The sequence below is a fragment of the Oenanthe melanoleuca genome, chromosome 20, assembly GCF_029582105.1.
Source record: "Oenanthe melanoleuca isolate GR-GAL-2019-014 chromosome 20, OMel1.0, whole genome shotgun sequence".
Classification (NCBI taxonomy): Eukaryota; Metazoa; Chordata; class Aves; order Passeriformes; family Muscicapidae; genus Oenanthe; species Oenanthe melanoleuca.
Window position 1 is genome coordinate 4460483 of NC_079353.1, and position 26415 is coordinate 4486897.

The 26415-nt window shown below is 47.1% G+C and overlaps 1 protein-coding gene across 1 annotated transcript in view; it reads left to right on the forward strand.

Moving 5' to 3' along the window:
* CDH4 (cadherin 4) overlaps positions 1–26198 on the forward strand; it is a 414536-nt gene extending 388338 nt beyond the window's left edge. Inside the window, 8 exon segments of the mRNA XM_056507230.1 lie at positions 2659–2912; positions 6537–6679; positions 10780–11013; positions 12624–12857; positions 17296–17435; positions 19257–19421; positions 20781–20813; positions 20815–26198. Coding sequence (XP_056363205.1) covers positions 2659–2912; positions 6537–6679; positions 10780–11013; positions 12624–12857; positions 17296–17435; positions 19257–19421; positions 20781–20813; positions 20815–20988 — 1377 coding nt within the window. The 3' untranslated portion in view covers positions 20989–26198.
* Positions 26199–26415: the final 217 nt, after the last annotated feature.

Below are 26415 nucleotides of genomic sequence, written 5' to 3' on the forward strand. Positions count from 1 at the left end.
AAGGGGAGAGAGAAGCTTCCCACTCAGATGAGACACCACAGAGTCTGAAGACAATCTCCCAGAGCAGCAGTGGCTGCCCTGTGGCAGCCAGCTAAGTAAAATGTTATTATAAACTCTGCATGGATCAGAGCTGTGAATTTATAATGGAGATGCTGCTGAAGCTTCAGTTATTATTTGCCTCAACTCTTAACACCAGGCAAATTTGTTCACTTCAGTTAAAAGTACCCTGAGAAGAGGAGGACACGTGGCGAGCCCTCGGCATCGCTCTGCTGCGTGTTGAAGCTCCAGGTTGGAGGTGCTGCTGAAGGAGGAGGATGTGCAGCATCTCCAGGGGGATATTTCACAGCCAGATCACACACCAAACATCCAGCAAGGAGTATCTGCTAAAGTGCTGCTTATTTCATGTCAAGATCTTCTTGGATATGAAAGTAGGCAAGGGTCCCACATGTCCTTGTCCCAGATGTAGTGGCTCTGTGGCTTCTTCAGGATCCTGCTGTCATGGAATCACAGAATCATTTTGGTTGGAAAATACTTCTAGGATCATCAGGTCTAGCTGTTAACCTAGCAGTGCCAAGTCCACTGTGTCCCTAAAACCTATCAAGTGACCAATATACAGAATTTTCAGTGAGATGCATGGAGGTGGAAGGGGTGAGTGTGGTGTGAGGAGCACAGAGTGCCCTGTGCACCATTGTCCTCAGAGGGAGACAGTTTTAGGAGCAGAGGTATGAACAGTTCTGTTATTTTTTGCTTGTTAAGGTATGGAATAACTGCTGCTCTAGGGCTGGGCAGTGTCTGGCTGCAAGGGGTGCAGTCCCATGGGGTTCAGTAGCCCCAGCTGCCAGGACAGCACAGACACTTGGGTTGTTTTTTTTTGTTTTTTTTTAAACAAAACTATGTGAAATAGGACTCAGTGGACACAGCTATGCTCATAGAGATGGCCAAATCAGCTCTGTCTTGCAGACTGAAGTGTGATGGACACTGGTGACACTGATACCTCCTGGACAGCTTTTGGGGTGGCTCACCCTGGTCCAGCTCTCCTCCTTGCACAATTTTTTTGCAGCTGTAGTTTTGTTGCTACCAGAAGAAAGATGAAGAAGCTGAGAGAACAGCCCTACATTTTATGGGAGGAAAAACCCCACTTCTTTGCATCAGGCCACATCCTAGCAGAGCTGTGTGTGGTCAGTGTGTCCTGAGCATCAGGACACCATGGAATGCTCAACTCAGCCTTCTGCTGCCCCTGAGCCCCTTTGGGGAGGGAGGTGCAGAGTGGCTGTGGACAGCCTAGCAAACTAAGCAGCATGAAAAAAAGAAAAAAAAAATTGAGGGAATATAAATTAGAGGGGGTGTGAAAAGAAATCAAGGAAATGCATTAGTCAAATTGTTTCAAGGCCTTGAATAGTGTTTAAATGGGAACTTTTACCATGCATCATTTTTGAATTCAGCTCCAGTCTGTGAGTCAGCAAGGGTGGGTGTACTGGGAATCTTTATGCTTCCTTTTATTTATTAAATGTTGGCCCTGCCTGTCAGGAAGCCATTTAGCACCAGCAACATTTGCACTTCAATCGAGTAAAGATTCCGCTTTTTTACCTTTTGCCCCTGAAATTTGTTTCTCTCGTGCAGCCTCCTGTGATTTGATTTCCCTCCTGACAATAGTGGGTTTTAAACAGGACATGGCAGGCAGCTCTGGCTGCTGTAAATCCCTGCCCAGGTCGGTGGAGCTGTGGCATTTTACACCCTGAGTGAGTGCTTTGCAGACTCAGCGCTGCACAAGGTATTAGGGAGGATGGATATGATTCTAAATTTATAAATCATGGCAAAGCAGCTTTTAACAAGCAGAGGTGTGATCCTGCATAACTCAAGCCTCCCTGGCAGATGATTAGCGACTTCCCTCATCATAATTAGTGGGATGGTTTAGAAATTATTATTATACTGGGCTCAGTCAGTCATGCCAGCAAAGGCTTTTCATTCTGTCTGGCTCCTGGGACAGACACATTGTCTTCATGTGTGTGTTGAGATCTGTGGGCTCCCAGCAGCAAAACCCAGCTGTAAGAGCTATAGGCAACCTCCAGAGACCTCAAGGTGCCTTGCAGGAGGATGAGAGGTCCCACTGGAAGGAACACCTGCTTAACCTGACCAGGGATTGTTCCTGGCAGCTCCACCTTTGCTTATAAACTCATTTAAGAGGGAGAATAAGGAGCCCTTCAGGCTCTCAGTCCACAGAGACTGTCGTGGCTCCCCTTCAGCAATTTCAGTGCTAATCCACTGCTGAGTGCTTGTCACAGCCCCTGAGCAGGCTCCACCTGTTGCATTAGAGCAGCCCTGGGTGGGTTTGCTCATTTGATGCTCAGCTCTCACAGGCAGGTTGTATTTTGGAAACCACTTAGCATTGGAACAAAACACACAGCAAATGCTCCCTGCTGTTTGCAGTTTTTCCTTTGTGGAATGTTTTTTAACTATTTGACCCTCCAAAAACTGGAAGGCCAAATCTTCCACTGGATTGAAGTTGCTATGGATTTACATTCAAAAGAAGTGAGCTCAGGAGGAAACAAGATGAGGCAATGACTTTGATATCATCTGCCTTCTAATCTTGCAGCTTCCATCCAGAAGGTAGAATATGCTCTGTGCTTGGCTCTAGACTTGCTTGTTTGTCTGTTTCAGGCAGTGGATTACGAGATGAACAGAGCTTTCATGCTGACAGTGATGGTATCAAACCAAGCTCCCCTGGCCAGTGGCATCCAGATGTCCTTCCAGTCGACAGCAGGAGTCACCATTTCAGTGACAGATGTCAACGAAGCCCCGTACTTCCCCACCAACCACAAGCTGATCCGGCTGGAGGAGGGCGTGCCCCCGGGGACCGTGCTGACCACCTTCTCAGCCGTGGATCCCGATCGCTTCATGCAGCAGGCAGTGAGGTGGGACACAGTGGGGTGGGACAGCAGTGAGGTGGGACACAGTGGGGTGGGACACAGTGACTGGGACACAGTAAAATGGGACAGTGAGATGGGACACAGTGAGGTGGGACAGCAGTGAAATGGGGCAGCAGTGAGGTGGGACACAGTGAGCTGGGACACAGTGGGGTGGGACAGCAGTGGGGTGGGACACAGTGAGGTGGGACACAGTGAGCTGGGACACAGTGGGGTGGGACAGCAGTGAGGTGGGACACAGTGAGCTGGGACACAGTGAGGTGGGACACAGTGGGGTGGGACACAGTGACTGGGACACAGTAAAATGGGACAGTGAGATGGGACACAGTGAGCTGGGACAGCAATGAGATGGGACACAGTGAGGTGGGACAGCAGTGAAATGGGGCAGCAGTGAGGTGGGACACAGTGAGCTGGGACAGCAGTGGGGTGGGACACAGTGACTGGGATACAGTAAAATGGGACACAGTGAGGTGGGACACAGTGAGATGGGACAGCAGTGAACTGGACACAGTGACTGGGACACAGTGAGGTGGGACAGCAGTGAGGTGGGACAGGACACAGTGAGGTGGGACAGGAGGCAGCCTGGGGCTCCCCTGCACATGGGGGGCTCAGCTGCACCAGGGGGAGCCAGGCAGCTGAAAGCTCCTCTCCAAACTGCCTGGTGGGATGTGGGTGCAATCTGGGCAGGCAGTGGCACCTGCAGTGTCCTGCAGGGCTGTAAACTCACAATGCCTGTGCAGGTAAGGCAGGCTCTGGGCTGGGTCAGGGAGAGCAGACTGGGATCCTGTGTTACTGGCTTGCAGTGGGGCAGATCACACCTTCAAGTGAAGCAGATTTCTGCTTGTTACAGAGCTCAGGGCTGCTTTGTACCCAGTCTCTGGCTCTGCCTCACCCAGGGTGCTCTGACCTGTGTGGTTCATGCACTTCATAAACACAGAGGTTTAGAAAAAGGCACCTTTCTGTTTCTGTTTTATGGGGGGAGACTGAGGCACAGAAAGGGCTAGGCCTGGGTTTTTAAATTGAATGGCTGAGGTTTTTAATCATGCCTTGTGTTGCTTCCAGAGGGTTCAACCTTGCTCAAGGTGCAAGAGGAGCTGTCAGCTCATCCAGAGCAAGGCTGGTGGGGTTACAGACAGCTGCTGGGCAGGCTTTTAAAGTGTCCAGTTGTTCAGTGTTGCCTGAGCAGTCAAACACCCATTCACAGGCCCCTGGCACTGGTCTGTGTCTCACCAGTGCTCCCCTTGCTCCCAGTAGGTGCAATTTGTTCCAACCTCCCCTTTCTCTTCAGAGCACCTGCCAAACACAACCTCCTCCTCCTTAGCTGCTTTCCCTGTTAATGGGATTCAGCTGGCAAAATTTTAACGTTGTTAAAGTCAGATTTCTGTCCAAGCAGCTTAAGACCACTTTTAATTCATGCTGTGACCAGGAGGGTGTCACTCACTCTGTTTTGTCCCACCTGGGCAGACCAGGGACTGAATCCACAGTCCAGGAGCCTGGCTCACACACATTCCCACCAGGAAATCATTGGCAGGAAAGTGTAGGTGAAAATGAGTCTTTGTGACACTTTCACAACTATTTCAGCTTCGTCTGTGCAGAGAGGAAATGCATTTCCTGCTCTTGGATACTTTTACATCCACAGAAATTGTTTTCATTTTTTGCTCTCAGTCTGGAAGGGCTGTGGTATTTTTGGCAAAACCTGAGTATACAACGTGACCATGGCTGAGGCCACTTAAATTTGCATCAGTTGTGACATTTTGTGTCAGGAAGAGTTTGAAATATTTCACCTGGCACAGAGCTGTCAGGTCTAGAAAATGATAGTTTATTCACTGCCTTATCTTGTTGTCTTTAGACAGGCATTGTGTCTTTGGAGGAAAGAGACCATCCTAACTAACAAGCCCATTTTTCTTATGTTCTTTTTGAAATATTGGCCTTTGAAGGGTCTTTATTTCCCTGATGTCTGTACCAAGGCTGGTTTTCAGAGGAGAGAACAACTCATTTGTGATTGAGTGCTCCCTCTAACCTGGAGGGGGGTGATCTGTAATCCAGACAAGCACCTGCTGTTCCTGTCATTGCACAGGGCGTGGGGAGGGTCCTGTAAGGCTTCCTGTGAGTATGAGCAGCCAGTTCGTGAGTTGTTTCTTTCTAAGGTTTCCAGGACACACATTTAGTGCATCCACCAGCACCTCATTTCCAAACCCCAGTACAATCTCTCTCCCTTGGCATCAGGACAGCCAATGCCCAGGCTTTGCAAAAAGCAGTGGGGTGTTTTTGGGGTCCTGTCTTTGTGAGATGTAAAAAAGATATTTTATTTTTTACTTCACAGTTGGCATTGGTGAGTTAGAAAAAAGATACCCAAAAGGCTAAGCCTACAGATCCATGATAAGCACTTTGCAGAGCTGATCCAGCTGATAGAGCCTTGCATACAAATTTCAGTCTCTAAATAGTCTTTGATGAAATAGAGTTTTTACAAATAGAAGATGAGGAATCAGGAGTATCTCCAGTAGTGCACAGCTTGGCATGGCCAGTGTCACACCTCAGGTTTTCCTCATTAGCCACAGACACATTCACAAAGCCAGCTTTGAAACTGGATCCCTGGTCATTTAGCAGAGAAAGGGCAGGAGCCTCACAGCAGTGATATTGAAATGAAAACATCCCAAAGAGTCTAGCTCCATGAAATGTAATTCTTTCCTTTGGCAGGTGTTTGTGCAGCTGTGTGTCTCTTTCCTCTTCACATGGATTGGTGCAGCTCAAGTTTCCCTTTGAGTTTCTGCATCAAACAGCCCAATTCTGGAAAGGGATATTCACCAGAAGCCAGGAATGCTCCCACCTGCATATCTAATGACAAGCTATATAAAACTGTCAGCAGGTCTGAGTTACCAATGAAATAAGCTCAGCTTCTGTTTGCTTATTTCAGTAATTTATAGTCTGGCCATTTGTTAGCTTCCAGTTGGATAGTTATGGTCCATCTCAGTTCAAACAGTACAAAACTGGAAGGCAGAAAAGCAAGAAAACAAGAAAGAAGGATGAACTGAACACACTGATCTGGAGAACACAGGGGAAGTTTGCCCAAAAACCCCTCATGTTCCCAGCTGGTTGCATGGGACATGAATAGACAGTAACTGAGTTGGCTGAGTAGCTGGGAGGTGACTCTGACAGTGTGGTATTTCCAGACTGTTGTTTATTAGTGGTGGGCAGGAAAAAGGAATATCTTTGAGTTTAAAAACCTGTTTTCAGAAGGGCAAGGTCAGGAGCAGGAGAGAGCAGGAATCCATCCTCTAATTCAGGCATATGAATGCAGTGGTTTAGTCACTGCAGACCCCCTTTCTCCTGAGCTGCAGAGACCTCAGGAAATGTCCTCTCCTAGCAGCAGGAAACAGGCATGTAAGTGGCACTTAGTGGAAAGAAGAACCTTTAAAACTAAAGTAATTGGAAAATTGAATAATTGTAAAGGTCAGAAACCGGATACTCAATTAGCATTGTGTTTGTCAACAAAACCAGTTATCCAAAGGTCCTTTGAATCACGGGTCAGGAGTCCAGAAAAAACGTATTTCAAGCAATATTAAGGAGATGTCAGTGAAAAGAATGCCATGTATTTATTTCCTTTCTCTGTAGATACTCTAAGCTGTCAGATCCTGCAAACTGGCTGAACATTAATGCCACAAATGGTCAGATCACTACTGCTGCTGTCCTTGATCGAGAGTCAGACTACATTAAGAATAATGTCTACGAGGCCACATTCCTGGCTGCTGACAACGGTGAGCCCAGGCTTCACATTGTTCATGCTTCAATAAGACTCTAATGTGATGCATTAAGAGAAATGATGCCCTGACAGAGTTGTCAGTATAAGTTATCTTTTCCCCAGGTTTTTATGGTCAAAAATGTGAAAGTGGGACGGGAAATTGCTGGAGTAAATTAAATGTGCACAGTGTACGGAGAGTGTTATTAAGGGAAGGGGAGGACAAATGGAAAATTGATTTGGGGAGTTCGGTGTAGCAGTGTAGCCTGAGCTTAAAAAAGTGTCAAAGGGATGTGCTCTCCAGGGTCTGCCAAGCACACAGGTCCTGGTAATCCTCCCAAAGGCACTGATCAGAGCATTCAGGAAGCCTTCCATCAGGAAACCAGAAATCATTGTATGGGGTGGCAGCAGGGTGTTAGAAATAAGCCCATCTGCTGAACCGTGGTGGCTCCCACAAACAGTGTGTCTGTCACTGGAGCTGGGCTCTTCCTGGCCACTGCCTTCCTCAAGTGTGCAGCCACCATCACACCATCTGGCTGCTGGTGTGCTTGTTCCCAGAGCCACTCAGGCCAGTCAGAGCTCCTGGAGAAGTCCTGCTTGCTCTTCTCCTTGAAGTGCACTCTGTGCTTTTGGTCCAGTCAGCCCTGAGAACTTCTGTGCTGGCCTCACTCAAGGGCAGTGCTGCTGCCCTGCTCTCCTCTTCCTGGTTAGGAGGAATTGGTGAATTTTGCTAACCACTCCCAAACATGGCCTTGCTGGTGTTTCATTCCTCAGTTCCTCCATCTGGAAAAGGCTCAGGAGTTTCCCAGGACAAGGAGAAGACCTTCCTCCCCACCTTCCTCCCCCTCACCCACCCTCACTTTCCTGCTGCAGGGTGCTGAGCACTCAGACCAGAGCCCTGCTTCAGCAGCACAATTCAGTCCAGGCTTGGCTGTGAGCATAATAAATATAATAAATACATTGCTCACACTCTGCAGGTGCTTTCAGGGCAGTGTTTGTGTGATCCCTCGGGCTGGAGGTGCCATGGTCATCATGAGCAGATTCAGTGGTGGTTGCAGGGCTAATGAAAACTTCTTCCCTCTGGGGTTCCATGCATCACTTCCATCATTGCATCCCAGGTCACAGGGCTGAGGGAAACTCATGGAGGAGTTTCAGTGCTGAGGAGCTGTGCCAAGAAATGCATTTTTCCCCTTTTTTGTCCCATGAATGGTAGGACTCATCCCACAGCTCCATCCTAAGCTTCCCCTCCATGAAGGCAGCCAGGACAGGGAAATTAAAAATATTCTCAAAGGGGTCTAGTGGTGTTCATCTGCAAAAGCCACAGGGCAAAACAGGTCAGGTGAGTAGGCCAAGGCTGTTCACAGATGCAGTGGTAGAGTTTGAACTTATCAACCTAATCCTCACTAGCTGACCTTGCAAATTCCAGGCACTTGGTGCACTGTGATGTGGAGTTAACCCCTTTCCCTGGCCATGGTACTGATGCAGCAGTGCATCAGCACCTCCACATCCATCATTCAGCAGCTCAGAAAGTGAGTGCCTAGATAAATCTCTTTATTCTGAAAAATTAATCTATCACTGGTATATTTCAGCCATTAAAATGCATATAAAGCAACACCTTATTTAAAATTCTGTCTAGAGTGCTTAGGATAACAGCTAAAGTTTCATCTAGGCTAATAGACTCTTACCACATTGCTCCCAAGTTCCAGGTTCTCCAGCATCAAAGAAAAGCTTTGGGTCAAGGGTTTTGGTGGGGATTTTTCTCTTTCTTGAAAAGGCAGCAGCATCTTCTTTCCTTGAAGTTCTTTTTGCTGTTCTCAGTACATATAAAGAAGTTTAGCCAATACTCCTTGGAAATGCTCTCTTTCTCTCCCTGGGCTCCAGTGCAGAGAGAGTGTCTTTAAGAAAAGTCTTGGCTGCAAGGTAAGACAGCTGAAATAATGTGAAATGTTCCATAGTTTGTAGGACTTGGCCATTTAAAGAATTGCTTACTTTTCATTTCTCCTAAAACTGCCCCAGAACTGCACTCAGGAACACAAAGACACAAAAATACCAGGACTCAGATCCCAACAACACTCAATGGCCCAACAAAAATGCATTTATATGTGCAGCAATTGCAGGTTATTTCAGGCACGTGCCAGTTAGTGCCTCTCAGGACTGAGGGTTTGTGTTCAGTCTGTCTCAGAGGTTACAGTGGGAGCCTTGCTTTTATCCCAGAAGATACTCTGGGTAATGTGAAAGCAGTAAAATCACTTGGCTTGGTCCCAAAAGTCAGTTTTCATGTGCAGCCCCAGTATCCTGGTGGGCTGTCTGCCTCTCCAGAAGCTTTCAAGGCTGATCAAAAGACATTGTTTTAGAGGGAGACCTACCCATGCTTACAAGATGAAAGGATGAGAGTCCACGATTGAAAAGCTTATGTGGGAACCATGAAAAAAGGATTTCCAGGGCTCCTTCAGAATCCTTGAGGCTCCCTTCAGAAATGAAGCAAGGAATGTAGGAAGGAAGATCTGTGGAAGCAGAAGCATGGTGGGGAAGTGGTTTGTGTAGCTTTGTATCTAGCACTGTGAGGAAGGGCCAGGGCTGAAAATACAAACTTTTGAGTTGCTGAAGTCATGCTGCCAGATGAGAGAGGCAGGCAGAGGGCAGGCCAGCACAGAGCTGCCAGATAGATGTGTGGGCAGAGAAATTCAAAGCACTGTGCCATTTCTGGGAAGGCTGTTCTCTCCTGCCAGGGCAGATACTACTTTGTGTGAGTAGTCATTATCTGACAAATGTGGCTGTCCATCAAGATGGGGTGGAGGACCAGGACTGCTGTGCTGTGACATCCCTGCTGGTTGGGACAGACCTGGAGAGGATGAGGAATTGTGTTTTGGGACATAACACTGCTGCTGGGGGTTAGTGGCATCACCCAGCATGTCTGGTGATGGGTCATACTGGGGCTTCAAGCAGGTACTGGGTGTGAGACATGCTGGAGAGTTGGGCTTTCTTTGAAGCAGAGTGATGGTCTGCAAAGCTGAAAACTGCCCAGCAAGTGCTACAGTAAATGCTGACCAATGAGTTACACTATGCAGGTTTTTCTCCCCTCCAAGCCCTCTGCTTCCTCTTGTCAGCTCTCTTTCTCTTTTTTTTTTTATTCTTCAAAACAGCCATTACCAAGATTTGCAGGAACAGCTTGGCATCACCTGCTTGTAGTTTTAGTTTGGCTAGGGGCATTGCTGCAGGCTACAGATCTGCAGAACTCAACCTGCTGTTCTGCAGGACGGAAAAACAGCAGCATCAGGAGGCTTGGGGAAGTTTTATACAGCATGAAGCAAGGGACCATGAAAGTGCAGTGTGTCCCTATCGAGGTCCAGGGAGGGAGGGTGAAAATCCTGGTTTATTGGGGCTGGAAGGCAGAGAGGGGGCTGGTGAATGGTGGTGCCAGTCCCAGTGGCTGGTCTGGTGTGTGGTGTTGCCAGTCCCAGTTGCTGGTTTGGTGTGTGATGATCCCAGTCCCAGAGGCTGGTTGGTGTGTGGTGATCCCAGTCCCAGTGGCTGGTTTGGTGTGTGGTAGTGCCAGTCCCAGTTGCTGGTTTGGTGCCTGTGATCCCAGTGCCAGAGGCTGGTTGGTGCCTGGTGATCCCAGTGCCAGAGGCTGGTTGATGTATGATGATCCCAGTGCCAGTTGCTGGTTGATGTATGATGATCCCAGTCCCAGAGGCTGGTTGGTGTATGGTGATCCCAGTCCCAGAGGCTGGTTGGTGCCTGTGATCCCAGTCCCAGAGGCTGGTTGGTGCCTGTGATCCCAGTGCCAGTTGCTGGTTGGTTCTGTGATCCCAGTCCCAGAGGCTGGCTGGTGTGTGATGATCCCAGTCCCAGAGGCTGGTTGGTTCTGTGATCCCAGTGCCAGTTGCTGGTTGGTTCTGTGATCCCAGTGCCAGGGGCTGGTTGGTTCTGTGATCCCAGTGCCAGAGGCTGGTTGGTTCTGTGATCCCAGAGCCAGGGGCTGGTTGGTTCTGTGATCCCAGTGCCAGAGGCTGGTTGATGTATGGTGATCCCAGTGCCAGGGGCTGGTTGGTTCTGTGATCCCAGTGCCAGTTGCTGGCTGCCAGCTGTGGTCTCAGGCCCATGTCTGCCGTGCAGGAATCCCCCCCGCCAGCGGCACGGGCACGCTGCAGATCTACCTGATCGACATCAACGACAACGCGCCCGAGCTGCTGCCGCGGGAGGCGCAGATCTGCGAGAAGCCCAACCTGAGCGTCATCAACATCACGGCCGCCGACGCCGACATCGACCCCAACGTGGGGCCCTTCGTCTTCGAGCTGCCCAGCGTGCCCTCCGCAGTCAGGAAGAACTGGACCATCACCCGGCTCAATGGTAATGGGGCAGCCAGGCCCACTCATCCCCACCGGCCCTGTCTCCTGAGCTGACATCCTCACAGCAGGACATGCAGGTGGTTTAAATTCAGGTGTTCTCAGCTGGTCACCAAAGAAGATTCAGGAGGCTGTTTTCTGAGGTTTCCAGGGTTGTTTATAATTTCTTATCTAAGAAATTCTTTCTCTAGCTAACAGTGGTCTGTTCAGCTTGAGATCCGAGGCACACTGCCTGTCCTTGGGGCAGGGCTTATCTTTTATACTATAAATTACATAATATTTACAATTACTTTCCAATATATGACAATTTTATTACACTGTCCAACTCTGTCTCAGACCAATCCAATAATGCCAGCCTGGCACTTAACATGGATGGAATGAAGAAGAAGAAAGAAAAGACATACCATGCCCAAAATCCTCCATATTAGCTTCAAACCCCCTAATATAAACATTTCTAAAAATTCACTTTTCTATCTTCTAACAATATAATTTATACTCTACTTATTTTTTGTGACTTGTAATTTTTCCTGCAATGGCAGTAATTTTTCCCAGGGGCTTAAATCCAGTCCCCAGGAGTCCTGGGCACCATGCCAGGGCCTCTGAGACCCCTGCCAGGGAGGTCTCAAGGCATCCAGGGAAGCCAGGGGAGCACCCTCGACTCCCACACCCCATGTGCGGCTTCCAACTTCAAAACTTTCCCACTTTTTCTGTCTGATTTTTATTTTTTATAGCACATTACAGCTGACATTATAGACAAGATAGTTAATCAGAAATGATTTGTATCAGACCTGCAGCATAACTCTAAGAGCCTTGGCACTTGGCTTTTTTTAATGCAGTTCATAATTATGAACAGTTATCAGTAGTGAACAGAGTATAAATCATCCATAATGGCCAAGGGGAAAAAAGCTATTATCAGTCTTCCTTATGTTCCTCCAGTGTAATTGTCATAAGCCACAATCAGGATCAATGTTCATTTCTCTGACCATAATTGCATAAAGGCAGCCTTTTAATTTACCATGGAACCAGGAGGGCTAGGTAAGTGTGAAGATTACCAGTATGTGAAGGATTTTTATATTGCAGCGTGCAACCACAAATGGCCCTAATTGCTCTACTTATTGGTAGTTTCAGCAGAGGATAGAAAATACCAGGGAGTGGTTTTGTGGGCTGGTTTTGGCTTCAATGCTGGTCCCTCTTGCTGAGGTCTGGGTGCAACAGCTTGTGCCCTCACAGCTCAGGGCTCAGTCATAGTGGGATTACCTGCCTGTCACCAGTGAGTTCCCAAAATCCTGAGGTGGAAGGGTGAGTGAGTACAGAACCTGCACAAGTGGCCAGAGGCAGCTCAGGCTCAGGAAGCATTGCCCATGTGTTGCTATTTGTGCTTGATGCCATTTTGAACAGATGCAGCTGGGTTTGCAAACGGCATCCAGGTAGTTTAGTGCAGCAGAGAGAACACAGAGTACTTTGAAAAGCACAAGTTGGCCACAGTGCTGAAGAGGCCTGAAGCTGTCCTGCCCAGGTGTGCTGCTGCTCATCCCTTCTGCAGGGCTCAGCAGAGGGCACAGGTGTGGCTCTAATTGCTCTGTCATCTGTCTGTGTGTCTGTCTTGGTCCCCAGGGGACTACGCCCAGCTGAGTTTGAGGATCATGTACCTGGAGGCAGGAGTGTACGACGTGCCCATCATCGTGACAGACTCGGGAAACCCGCCCCTGTTCAACACCTCTGTCATCAAGGTGAAGGTGTGCCCGTGCGACGAGAACGGCGACTGCACCACCATCGGCGCGGTGGCCGCGGCGGGGCTGGGCACGGGGGCCATCATCGCCATCCTGATCTGCATCATCATCCTGCTCAGTGAGTAACCCTGCCTGAAACCACACTGCTGGGGTGGCAGGCACCTCAGAGCTCCAGCCCTTCTGTCACAGGCTGGATGCTTTCCCCTCTCCCAGGTTCCTTCAGCTATTCCAGTGCCGTGGGCACTTCCAGGGATGGGACCGCCACAGCTGTGCCACACCCTCACAGTTAAATCTGCTCTAAGTCTACCCTCCTTCATGTTTCCCTGTTCCCTGGTGTTCTTTCCTATAGCTTGTATTTTTCGAGCTCCATGCAGAGGGCAGGTCCCCAAGTTTGGGCTGTGGGGGTGGTTCACACATCTGCATTCAAACCTCCTTCACTGCAGCATCAGCAAAATGAGCTCTGCCTGTGTCAGACCTGTTTTTCTAAGACTTCCAGTAGCTTTGCAAACATTATTACACCTGACAACAACTTGTAAGTAGTGAGTGTGATAGGATTGTCCACATACTGCAGGAAAAGGTTGAAGGCTTCTTCCAAATTTCTGTCAGATTCACCCACAGCTCTCATGTCTGGCTGGCTGTGGATATAATGGCTCCCAGTACCAGATACACTGGCTAGTCCCTTGCAGAGCCAGTGCATAACTGTGTTTTTCTGGTTGTTCCAAGGAAAAGAAGAATGGTAGTTGTTCCCATTGCATTTTAAATGACCTTGGATTGGGGGATCATGGGGCATTATGAGTGTTTGTAGAGGAAGGATTCCCAGTTTGTCAGAAACAATGAGGACTGGGGATGCATCACAGAGAAGGACTGGCCATCCCCTTCCTCAAGGCAAAACTATCCCTTTTGCTGGAGTGCTGTCAGTCCCAAGCTTCCATGAGCATTACCAATAACCATGTGTGCACACACTTAAAAAGTAAAAATTATATCATTATAACTTCAAGCAGGAGTTGGCACAGTAGGAATAGATAAAAACAAGTGCTGAAATGAACAATGGGGTAAATATTCATCAAGAAACACAGGATGAATCCATGGGACTCTCATTAAAGCTAATGGGAGTTCTGGTGCTAAATCACATTTAATATTTACCCCCAGTGTGTTTTAACAGAGAGCAGACAGAGTGACATATGCTCCAAATGTCACCTAATGGAGACATGACATGGAACATTGGAGAATGGGTCACCCCTGGGCTGCTGGGAGTGTATTGATGTGTGGTTGTTTTACTGGATCAGGATGGAGAACACCAGAAACTGGTGTTTGTGCAGACCCTGCTCCTCTCCCAGCCCAGCTGAGCTGATGCAGCATCCCTGTGCCCAGACACTGTGCCCAGTTCCTGCCCTTCATTCCCAGTTTTGGCTGCTCCCTTCAGCCAGGTTGGTTGTCCAGGGCACTGCAGTCACACAAAGACTGCCAGTGGTGAAGATGAAGGTGTTCATCAGCCCCCATCTCCTTCTGCTGCTGCCCCTGGGCTCTAAGTTTGCACTGGAGCCACAGAGGTGATTAAACACAGGTCTTCTTTTTGCTGCTCTTGTATAAATCCAGTGCTAAAATACAATTTAAAACGGTTGAAAATCCTATTGACTGAAATTAACTTCAGCTGAAGGACATTTGATTTAAGAGATTCCTCTTTCCATTTTCAGATACATTATCCCATTTTAAATTATGGGTTTTATTACAAAAGCTTATTTTTACATTCATTGTAATTCTAATTGACTTTTTTTTTTTATCTTGGGGAGCTGCAAAGCACTGTATCAGTGATGAAAAATGTAATTTGCAATGAGCAGTTTTACAGTTACATCCTTCCAGTGTTTTGCCTCCTTTCTATCTGTTTCATATCATGACCTCTAAACAGTAGCCTAGAAAAAGGCAGAAGAGGGATTTTCTTGTGCTGTTTGTCCATTTTAGAGTCAGCAGGTCAAAGTTGGATGACTTTAAAAGGAAGCAGAAACGAGGGGACAGATCCAAGATTGCTCCTGTGAAGGAAGTTTATGCCTTTACCTTTGCTCAAAGGGGTTTTTTCCTTCTTGCTACCTGATGTATTAGCTGCACAAATAACACATTTAGAAGAGCAATGCAGTAAGAAATTGTGAAGGGTGAAGACAATAGATTTCAAGGAAAACTACATGCAGAGCGAAAATGGTTCTAACAGCAGTAATAGCACTTCCCATTCTGCAGAGTGAATAAAAGGAAGGAGAGTGCACTATATCCACCATTGACACTTTGAAGGTCTCTTTTTTTCCCAAGGTACCTGTAAAGGCATTAATGGCATCATTTTTTCCACAAGTGCATGAAAATGTATCATTTAAAAAAAAAAAAAAAAGGGAAATAAAAAGATAAACCCCAGTAACCATTATAATATTGTCTTTGTGGACCAGTCAGGTATCTTGTTGTGAGAGACTTGAAAAGGAACAATGAAAAAAGGACTTCAATAGTCTGCTAAATAGCTGAGGTTTTATATTACAGATGAGAGTTACATTTTCTTCCCTTTTCTTTTTTTCTTTCTTGACTAGATCTGGGGTAAGCATTAAAGAAATGCTGAACTATCTGAAAACAATTCTGTTAGCTGGCAGGCAGGGGTGGCTGCCAGTTGGCACACAATGGCAGTAATTAGCTGTCCCATCCTCTTCGCTCACTTCACTGCATTCCTGTTGGGTACAAACACTTTGGTGCTGGGAGGAAGAGTTTGGATCCTCCTAACCACATCTTCCTGCAAGCTGGACCATGTCCCCAGGGTCTAGTCTCAGCTAAAAACCCCAAACTTTGGGATCTCACATCCTTCCCGAGTTTGGTTTGGCACAGTGGAGGGCTGACCCAGGTGAAATGAACCTGGGACAGTTGTTCCCACCTCCACTGTCCATCCATTGCTCCCTTCTGCTGCAAATTGCCACCGGTGCAGCTCGGTGTGGGGCTTGCATGGGGAATGGAGGGGAGAGCAGACAGTGGAGGTGTAACTGCAGAGGCTGCCCAGGCTCAGCTTCACTCCTCAGGGCATTGTTTGCAGCTGCTGAGTAGGAGAATGAAAACGAGGATATTAACACGTTCTTGAAGAAGACAAGATCTGGCTGCCTTGTTAGTGGAGACTTGAGTCCCCAGATGATCTTGCATGCAGTAATTCACAGGGAGCACACAGCCCTGGGACATGGATGTCCCTTTGAAGGGTGAGGTTGTGGAGCAGTGAGCCAGTGTTCCCTGTGGGTAAAGTTGTTTAAGAAGGGAAAAAAATTCCCATGATTCGAGAACTGCTCATCTCTCCCTGTTACTGAGAGAGATTAGCCAAGCCTGGCATGCAAATGCTGATGCCTGAGGAGCTTGGCTGTGTGCTACCAGATTTGCTCTCCCTCGTTCTGCAAAGCTAGCCCTGCTCTCTGAAAGGATTTCAGATCATCTGAGATTTGCTTTCCAACTCGATGGCCAAATGCATGTGCTAATGTCCTGGCTAATCTGATCTCAGAAGCCTAAAGAGCCTCCCTCATGGACCAAAGAAGACTATGGGGGAGGCCAAATTGGATTACAGGACCCAGTGTTGTGCATCCTCCCCAGATCAGTCTTGCCTGGCCAACTGCAGAAAACAGCAGAGACTGTCACAGCCAGAGCTGAATGGGCTGAACCTGTGCCACGCTGCTGGAACAGCCCCTTGTGCACAAATGTTGGGTATCTGCACCTGTTTCCTTCTCTGCAGCTCCCTTCCCTCCATATTTATGCCCCTGAATTAAACAAAGGTGGAAATCTAATCTTGAAAACTCAGGATTTAGATCATATTTTAGAAAGCTGCAGCTTTCACACCTTCTGGTTTCTCCTCCTTTGATTGTGTGTTTTACTCCTGATTAATATCAGCTCAGTCAGCATCAGTGACAGACCTTAAAGAAATGTTTGTAGTGGGAATCCGTCACAGTATTTACAGCTCTCAGTGATCTCTCCTTCAAAAATTAGACCCTGCAAGAAGTTAGCATTTCCTTCCTTCCTTCCAGCAGCCAGTGAGGTTCTCTGCAGTGGGCAGGGGGAGGTGAGGTGCTAGGACAGCCTGAGCCTCCCTTGTGCTGCAGGAGGTCCCAGCTCAGCCAGTTGCAGCCGTGGTTCTCCCCGTTCTGCATGGTTCTGCTGTTCAGCATGGTTCTGATGGTTCTGCTGTTCAGCATGGTTCTCCCCATTCTGCATGGTTCTTCCTCTGCAGCCATGGTCCTGCTGTTCAGCATGGTTCTCCCCATTCAGCATAGTTCTCCCTGGTTCTCCCCCTGCAGCATGGTTCTCCCTGGTTCTCCCCATTCAGCATGGTTCTCCCCCTGCAGCCATGGCTCTCCCTGGTTCTCCCTGGTTCTCCCCATTCAGCATGGCTCTCCCTGGTTCTCCCCCTGCAGCCATGGCTCTCCCTGGTTCTCCCTGGTTCTCCCCATTCAGCATGGCTCTCCCTGGTTCTCCCTGGTTCTCCCCATTCAGCATGGCTCTCCCTGGTTCTCCCTGGTTCTCCCCATTCAGCATGGCTCTCCCTGGTTCTCCCCCTGCAGCCATGGTCCTGCTGTTTGTGGTGTGGATGAAGCGCCGCGAGAAGGAGCGCCACACCAAGCAGCTGCTCATCGACCCCGAGGACGACGTCAGGGACAACATCCTCAAGTACGACGAGGAGGGAGGTGGAGAGGAGGATCAGGTGAGAGCTCTGGCCAAGGAGCAGCTGTGCAATCTGTACTCTCAAAAAGGCAGAAAACATGTTATTTTTAGTTAAATACAAACAAAAGGTTGTGTTCTTTATTTATGACCAGGCAGCTTTATTGGTTTCCCTGGTGTGGTGGAGAGACAGCAGGTCCAGGAGATTCAGGATATTAGTGGGACACCCTCCTGTGCAAGCAGGACAGTACCAGGAGGCCAGTGCCACAGGGATTTTTCTATCCCCTAGGCAGCTTCCTGGGGAAGGATTGTAGATCACTCCATTGACACTCATGTTCAAACCATGTTTCTGTTCCTTAAGTCATTAAAATTGTTTATTTTACTACAGATCTTCATAAAACCAGCCAGCAGCTACTGCCCTGCCCAGCCCTGTGGCTGCAGTCTCCTGCCTTGGCTTGCTTAAGCCCTGAGCTTCTGTGGGCTTTCCCTGCATTTACTTAATCATCTCTAGTGTGCATTTAATTTCTTTTAATTTCTGGACATGGTTTGTGAGAAATGTCTGAAGAGATTTGGGGATTTTCTCTTTCGCCACGCGGCGCGCGGTGGCAAAGCTTTGCTGGGTGTCAGAGCCCTGAGCCACAGGCTGCCTGAACACGTCAGCTCCCTCAGTGCCTATTCTGCAGACACCAGAGCTGATGGTGTATGAAAACCTCCCTGGCCTGCACTCCTGGGATGTGCTTTTCCATTTGTACATGTCCAGTTCCTCAGCTAAAATAACAAAGTTTGGTGACTCATGTTGGAGTCACTGGAGTTTTTACTCCTGCCAAACAGAGTAAAGAGCCCAGGACACTCTCAAATACAATGTTCATGCAGATTTGGTGACTACACATTGTGTAATGGCTTTATTTATGCTTGTTGAATTGGACTGCATGGTTCCAGGTCAGTGCTTAGGGATCCACAAAACCTCTGCCAGTGGCCTCCAAAGGCAAGTGGGTGAGCCCAGTGAGAGCTGCCATGGCAAACTCTGAGACAGGAGTTTACCCAAACCTTGAAAAGTTCTTATTCCACAGAAAAATCCTTGCAATTAACATTTCTTTTTTTGTCTTGTCGCTGTCAAGTTATTTATAAATATTGCTCCTGGAAATTCAGTCATCCCTGTCTGAGCACAAGGATAGTTTTCCTGGTAGAACAAACTATTGTTCTAAGCATTCCAAGTAGCTGAAGTATCTGGTTTCAGGCAACTACACTGTAGCCTTAAATATTTTAGGAAGGAATCGTTAAAAATAACAGCAAAGGATGAGCAGCAAAACACCATTACCTACATGAATACATTTTTAATGAAATATTACCTGGTTCTCATTTTGTGATAGAAATCTATTCTGTTGGGATTTTTCACAAGCAAAAATAACATAATTACTTTTAAAAGCCTACATGCATAAATGCAAAACACATTTTAATGTTTTTATTTCTGTAGAAATGTAATTGCAATAATATGTCTACCAACACTGTGTGTCTACATTATATTGTGTATTTTGTCAAAAAAGTTATGCATATACCTATGCACACACAAATAAAAGCCTGGGCTTTATCCCAGATATTTAGACACTGGGTGAAGTATTCAGAAAGTATTTAAATACTTGATTTAGCTTATAAGATACACTCTTAGGAGGTCAATTTTATGAGCTGCTCAGAGGTCAGGTTCATCTGTAATTTAGATGGAGGTGCTACATACCCAGGGATAAGATTTGCTGTCAAACTTCAGCTGAAGGTGAATTAGAGCCCTCAACTTGTTTGCACATTGAGTGAGCAGGTGATCTGAAGGAAAAGCTCTGGGTTTCACACTGTGCCTTCCCATTTGTCACAGGATTACGATTTAAGCCAGCTCCAGCAGCCAGAGACCATGGATCACGTGCTGAACAAGACACCTGGAGTCAGAAGAGTGGATGAAAGACCTATTGGTGCTGAACCACAGTATCCTATAAGACCAGTAATCCCACATCCAGGGGATATTGGTGATTTTATTAATGAGGTATGTTCTGTAGGGGGTCCTGTGTCACATCTTCAAAGCTTGAACAGCCAGCTGAAGTCAGGTTTCCCTGATTGCACGGACCAAGCCGTGCTACTGCTCCTGCCAGAAGTCTGATGCCAGCCAGGGAAAGGATTGGGATGAGCAGAGGATGCAGGGCTTGGCTTAATGAAGGCATTGAACCAGGAAAAAGCCCAAGATTTCTGTCTTGTGGGTGTCACAAACACCATGCTTTTCAGCACCCAGGCAGAATGAGCCATTTGTGGCTCCTGGACTTGTAATTACTTCAGCAGTCTGTGCCTTCCTTGTAAGCTGTTTGGTGTAAAGCCTCAAAGAGTTTGCAGCACAGAGAGACTCAGATCAGAGAGAGTTTCTTTATTTTATGTTAGATTACTGCTCCTTTATCTGCCTGCACAAATATCTATCCATTTGGTCTTTCTTATCTCATTTTTAGTTTTGAGTGATTGAGTGGTTACAAACCAATCAATGCATTATTTCCTCCGAGACAAAGCACACCATCCATTTCCTAAGCCAGAAAAATAAATGTTACAGCCATTTAATTCTATTATTACATACATTTCCTGCTGTGTTTTTCTCATTTTCATCATTAAAATCCCTTCTTCCTTTGTCCCTTTGCCCATCCTTCACTCACATTTACACACATTCATGCTTGTGAAGATTTGCTCTTCTCACACACACCCCTGCTGCTAAAACCAGTTCCATCTCCCCACGCTGGGGCCAGGGTTTCTGAAGGTGGGAATGTGGAACATTTGCTTTATTGCAGGGCTATTCCACCCGGCTTTTCCTTGAGCTGGGCTCTGCAGCAAAGCAATTCTTTGTCTCCATATCCTGAGGCCATTTCCATGGGCTGCCCACACTGCTGCCCACGCTGCACAGGAGCAGCAAAGCTCCCCAACCTCTGCCCAGGACTCCACACCCCACGTCTGTCCTAATTGCAGAATTTTGCCGGGAGTGATTTTTTTTTTATCAAATTTTATTTTCCTAAAGGAATGAAAGTCATCAGAATTAAAATATTGGTGGGAGAGGAAGGGGTGCTGGTTTTTGTTTCATTGGCTAAGCTGGAAGTCTCAACAGGCAACACCAGAAAGGGCAGGACAGAAAGCTTTCCAAATCCAGTAGAGATAACTCCCCTGCTGCTCAATATGTCAATATGGTCAATATGGTCAATATGTCCCTTTCTGGGGACACTGGGAGTTACTGGGTTTTCTGCTGAAGGCTCTCTCCAGAGGTGCATCCGGGAAGCCCCGGGATGTTCGTTTTCCCCTTTTAGCTTTGCTGCAGGGATCCCAAACTCCCCCTCAGACCCCGTGGTGACATTAACCCCTTGTGTTCACCCCCCAGGGCCTGCGTGCTGCAGACAACGACCCCACAGCCCCCCCCCTACGATTCCCTGCTGGTGTTTGACTACGAGGGCAGCGGCTCCACCGCCGGCTCCGTCAGCTCCCTCAACTCCTCCAGCTCCGGGGACCAGGACTACGACTACCTGAACGACTGGGGGCCCAGGTTCAAGAAACTGGCGGACATGTACGGGGGAGGAGAGGAAGATTAAACTGACCTCATCTTATTAAAAAAAAAAAAAAAAAAAAAAATTTAAAAAAAATTAAAAAAAAAAAAAAAAAAAAGAAGGAAGAAGAAGAAAAAAAGAATTAGGAGGAAAACAAAAAACAACAAACAACCCACAGACAGCGTTAACAAAAAGAGCCGATGCAGGAGCAAGAACTGTACAGATGTGGCAGCTTTTTTAATTAATATCCCCTGCTGACTGTATTGTTATTTTTAGTGGTGATATAGGAGGTTTCTTTTTTTTTTCTTTTTTTTTTTCTTTTTTTTTTTTTTTTTCCTAGGATATTGAGCTGTCTCGCATGAACACTTGTCTCTGCTGCAGGTTTCTTTTTGGGTTTTTTTTGTTTTTTTAATGTCAGCTGGGATATTGCTCGTTTACCTGCTTTATGACTAAAGAGAGTGAAAGGCACTCTGTCTTAACTTGAATTTCTTAGAACAGAAGCACTGTTTTTAAAATATATATATATATATATATATTTGAAAGTGCCTTTTGGTGCATGTGTCAGATTCCCTTCAATCTCAGGAGTGATGAAAACAAACATACAACCATCCTGGGCAGCACTCCCTGTGACCCTAAGCCAGTTCTAGCTGGGAAGGAGTTAACAAAAAGGAACTGTGGAGATTGTTTCTTTTTTGCCTTTTTTGTTTGGTTTCGTTTTATTGGGTTTTTTTTTAAGGGGGTGACTCATTCTGGGGTGGAAGAGGACGGGGGGTGGGGAGGGGGGAGATGTTTTGAGTCGAAATCTTAACAGCCATCTTTAAGCCTCAGCAGGTGGTGAACTAGTCATCATGTTGTATATAATTCAGTGTTATCAGATGCAAAATACTGACCAGAGGGCTCTGCTGGCCCCTGGTCACACTCAATGTAGCTGCATAGAACTATAGCATTGATAAAGCCTTTGGTTATTGCAACAGAGATCTCCGACAGCCCTTGCCTAAACCCCCACCAAGTAAATCGTGACATGACCAAAGGCCCATCTGTTTGTTTTTCTGCTGTCGCCGTGTTTTGGCTCCCACGACCTCGTGAGTGACGGACACACCGGCGGGGTGAGGAGCTGCTGCTGGTGCTGCTGGTGCTGCTGGTGCTGCTGGTGGTGTCCCCCACCCCTGAGGATGCCCAGCGCCGGTGCTGCTCTCCTGGGCTGAGGCAGGGTTTGTGCAGTGCCAAGGACAGGGACAAGGTTCCCCACACTTCTCCCATCCCTAGGTATGGAGTTAGTCTAGTACCACATTAATGCCTTGGAGCATTAGTAGCCAAAGCTCAACAACATCGTGTAACTCAGCTAATGTGTGTCCTTTCTATTTGATGGGTAGGCGCTGCTATCTGTAGTAAATGTGTTTTTTTGGAGAAGAAGTGCAACGAGGGCCTGTTAAGTATCTTGTGGTTAATATGCTCAAGCATTGCCAAGTAAGCAAGAGGTTTCGCAGCATCCAGGCATAATTCAACATCAGTATTATAAATGGTAGCAAACTACCTAGTTTATATGTAGGGTCAGTTTAACCAATAACAAATAGTTATTAGCTTTTTTTATTACATTTTTTCCTTTACTGATTTGGACTAGTGGGTTTATGTCTAATGTTTGTAAAATGATTTAGACTGCATGGATGTGTAATATAAACCACATTTAATGGATTATGAGCCACTTAATTAATGTGCTATGAAATCTTGGATTACCTGTGTTTTATATTCTGCAGACGATTTTGCAGTGGGTTCGCTAAAACTTGTAAAAGTGCTTAGATATATTTTCCTTTAAATCCAAGAATGTGCACAGTATTGGAAGGTGATTATCCAGGGGATAATCACACTTTTTTTGATATCTCTATTGATTCTCAAGTTGAATGCTAAGAGTTAAAGGGGGGAGGCGGGGGGAGCGAGCGCGTGCACACGAGAGCGAGAATGAGAGGACGAGAGCTTGTGGTGGTGAGTGGGCGCCTTTCAGAGGGTAAACTGGGCTGCAAGATCGTCTCTATAGATTTTTGAAATGCTCCTAGTGCATTTTATATTTCATTGTATCATATTTTCTATAAAATGCAATTTCTGTAAATTAATGAGCATTTGGAATGTGTCTTGTATGAAGTGGAATATGGTAAAAGTCTGCCCGAGGGGACTTCAGCGTTTCCAGGATGTTATTAACTACCAAGGGTGAGAGCTTTCTTTTTGTCTGGTCGGTCAGTTGGTCAGTCAGTGGGTCAGTGTGTCTTTCACGGCTTGGAGAGCAAACTCACCTCACCCAAGGTTCTTGAGGAGACCAGGAGGTAATGGTGTGGACCTCAGAGGAGAGGGACGGCGCTGATGGCAGCAGCAAGGTGAGGATGTCACACCACAGGCATGGGCTGGCAGCACCTGACACTCTTCCAGATTCCCATTCCATCATTGTGAGCTCAGTCATCCTGTATGACCCCCATGGAAGTCTTGGTTTGCCTCTGCTGTGTGCCATCCCCCTCCTCTTGACCTCTCCTGGCAAACCTCACAGCCCCTGTGCACAGAGCTGCATGGCCCCACAGCCTCTCTTCCTTACCATGGCACTCTTGATCCTTCCCTGTTTCTTTTGGAAAAGCCACAGGCTGGAATATTTCACCACCAGGGCTTTGCACCTCTGCAGAGGCTGCCTGGGCACAGGTGTAGTGAATAATAAAAATGCACTTGGTGTTTTTTGCTGCTGGTGTCCGTCGCCGTGGCCTCATCACCGACACAGGAGGAGGATTCAGCTGGAGGTGATGCCCATGGTTCTCTCTGGGTTGGTGCTGCTGCCTGCAGGCTCCGTGCAGCTCCTGGGATGCTCATGTGGATCCTGCAAAGCCAGGTCTCTGCTGTGAGCTGTGCCTTGCCACCACCTGGCACTGCTCACCTGCGAGAGCAGCTCGATCCCTGCTCCAGAGGGCTTGGTGCTTGCCATCTGCTGCAGCTTTGGCTGGGATGGGGGTTCCAGGCAGGGAGGGGCTGGCAGGGATGTGGGACACGGCTCCAGGCCATCAGCACTGCCCAGTAGTGAGAGGAGCCCCTTAGCCATGGAGGGGATGTTGTCTGACTTCAGCTTGTCTAAACATTTCGGGTTTTCAAGAACATTTATGCAACCTAAGTCAAACAAAACTCTTTGAGTGATTAAAAATAAATGAACCTGTTATCACTGGCGACCTTTTTTAAAAATCAGCGGTTATTTTTTCTGCAGAATTTGCAATCCAGCTGTTCCAATCCCACGAGCCTATAAATCAAACCAACCAGATTATTGTGTTTTGACCCAGTTCTGCTCAGTCTCCCTCTGCAGGACCTCTCCCTCCTCCTCTTCTCCCCTTTCTGCTCCCTGCATCCTCCCTCTCTGAGTTTACAGCCCCACAAGCAGCAGCAGCATCAGGCCCCTTTTCTCACGGTGGGACTGGTGGAAGGTAAGCAAGGGGCACATCCAGCAATGAGAACAGATCACTTTTTACAAACCCTTTTGTTTGCTGATGTTACTGGTGGTTTGTAACCCAGCTAAGAAAATTTACATTAGTCCATGGGTCCCATTGACAAGGTGGCTTTGCCATCACACTGTCCCCCTCTGATCCTCATGGATGTGACATGGTGACAGCCAGTTGCAGCTGGAGGTGAGTGATGGTGACTTAGAAGGAGCTGCAGTGAGGCAGAGAACTCTGGCTGAGCCTGCAGCTGCTGTTTATTCTGAGAGGCCACAGGAGGGGTTAATGCATTGAGACCTGTTCCCTGAACAATCTAAACTAAAACATAGAATAATTTGAAGAAGTGATGCCCACTCTTTGTACCCTACAAGGCAGTGGGGAAGGACTTGCTTTCAGGCAGGTGGAGGGGATCCCATCTCTAAGACACCTCTGTCCCAGCCCATTACCCCATAGCCCTGCTCTCCTGCTGTCTAAGGGATGGGGACAGGGAGTTCCAGGGCACTGGGACACGTCTGGTGGCCTCCCTACCTCCTGAGGATGAGGATTGCACATCCCCAAACCAGGGAGCGTGCAGGTCCAGTGTCACTGCTGTACCCACAGCACCCCCAGCAGAACGTGACCCACAGCCCTGGTGGTCTTTATCGTGTAGCCTGAAGCTGGGAGCAGCAGCAGTCACAGGAATGCTGGGCAAGGCAAGGAGGAGATTCAGCAAGTGATTAATGACAGTAATTAATGACAATAAATAGGCAAGTCTGTTCTAGGTGTCCCACGTTCTAGTCGTGGTTTTGCTTCTGGTTTTGCATTTTCCATTTTTTTCCCTTTTTTGTTGGACCAGGCGATGCCATTGGCAGTTGTATGATGTGATGGGGAGTTTTCTCTCTGTGAGTTTTTGGGAATAGTCAGGTCCAAATCCAGATCCAGCCTTCAGAGGTGACTGTGTCACCTGTAACTGCTTCACGTAGGGTGGATGCTCGGGCATTGAAGAATGGTAATGGTCAGTGCAGCATCTGTGCCACACACTATGCCAAGATTGCAACTTTGTTTAATCTAAAAACAAAAAAATATTAAAGGTAAAATACAGAACTTTTATTTGTGATGTCTTTTGGAGCTCTTCATTTTAAGTGTGAAAAAAAAAATACTGGGGGAGGGAGGGGAATGCTGTGTCACAATGAATGTGAGTGTTTAAAACAGCAGCCAGACAACGTAGGTGTCTCCCACACAAATTAACTCGGTTTCATGGGGAAAATAAAAATTCTTTCCAGTCCACACCAACCCCACACACAACTGTTCACACACAGTGTACATAATGTAGTTAGTGCTTGAAGCTACAAACTAATAGGGGAAGAAACAACAACAACATGTAGATGTATAATTGGAGCACTTTTTCTTTTTTTTTAATTTTTATTTGAATGATGATTTTGCATGTTTCCTTTCTGATGGAGAAGCTGTGTAGCAGCCCGCATGACTGTGGTTGTTCTCAAGGAAGACTTCTGCTGTTCTGTATTCACGCTGAAGCGCAAAAGCAAAAGTTAACCCAGTTCAAAAACCTTTTTTTGTAACCGCCAACAGCACAAATATTTTGTATTGTTGTTTGTACCATTTTTGTACCAAAAACAAAAGAGGAAAAAAAAAAAAAAAAAGGGAAGAACGTAAATGTTTTCAATGTGTTTTTAGTGCCACTGCAATCTTGGTTTCCAAACTGAGTGACAGGTTTGCTGATTTATTGTGTATCAAAGCTGAACTGGCGCACTGACGCCTGGCTCCAGTGTAATAAAAATAAAGTCCCCCTTTTGAATAGTCTCACTTGCTTTTTTTTTTTTTTAATTATTTTTTGGTTTGTTTGTTTCATTCTCTTTCCCCACCTGTCCACCCCAGCTCAGTCACTGTTTGTGGTTCTTACAGTGAGTGTGGGTGCATGTGCAAGACATCAGAGGGGTTTTTGGAGATCCTGGGTGCTCCTGCAGGAATTTGTGTTCGTTAAAGGCAGGAGTGTGGCTGCCTCTGGCCCATGCTGTTG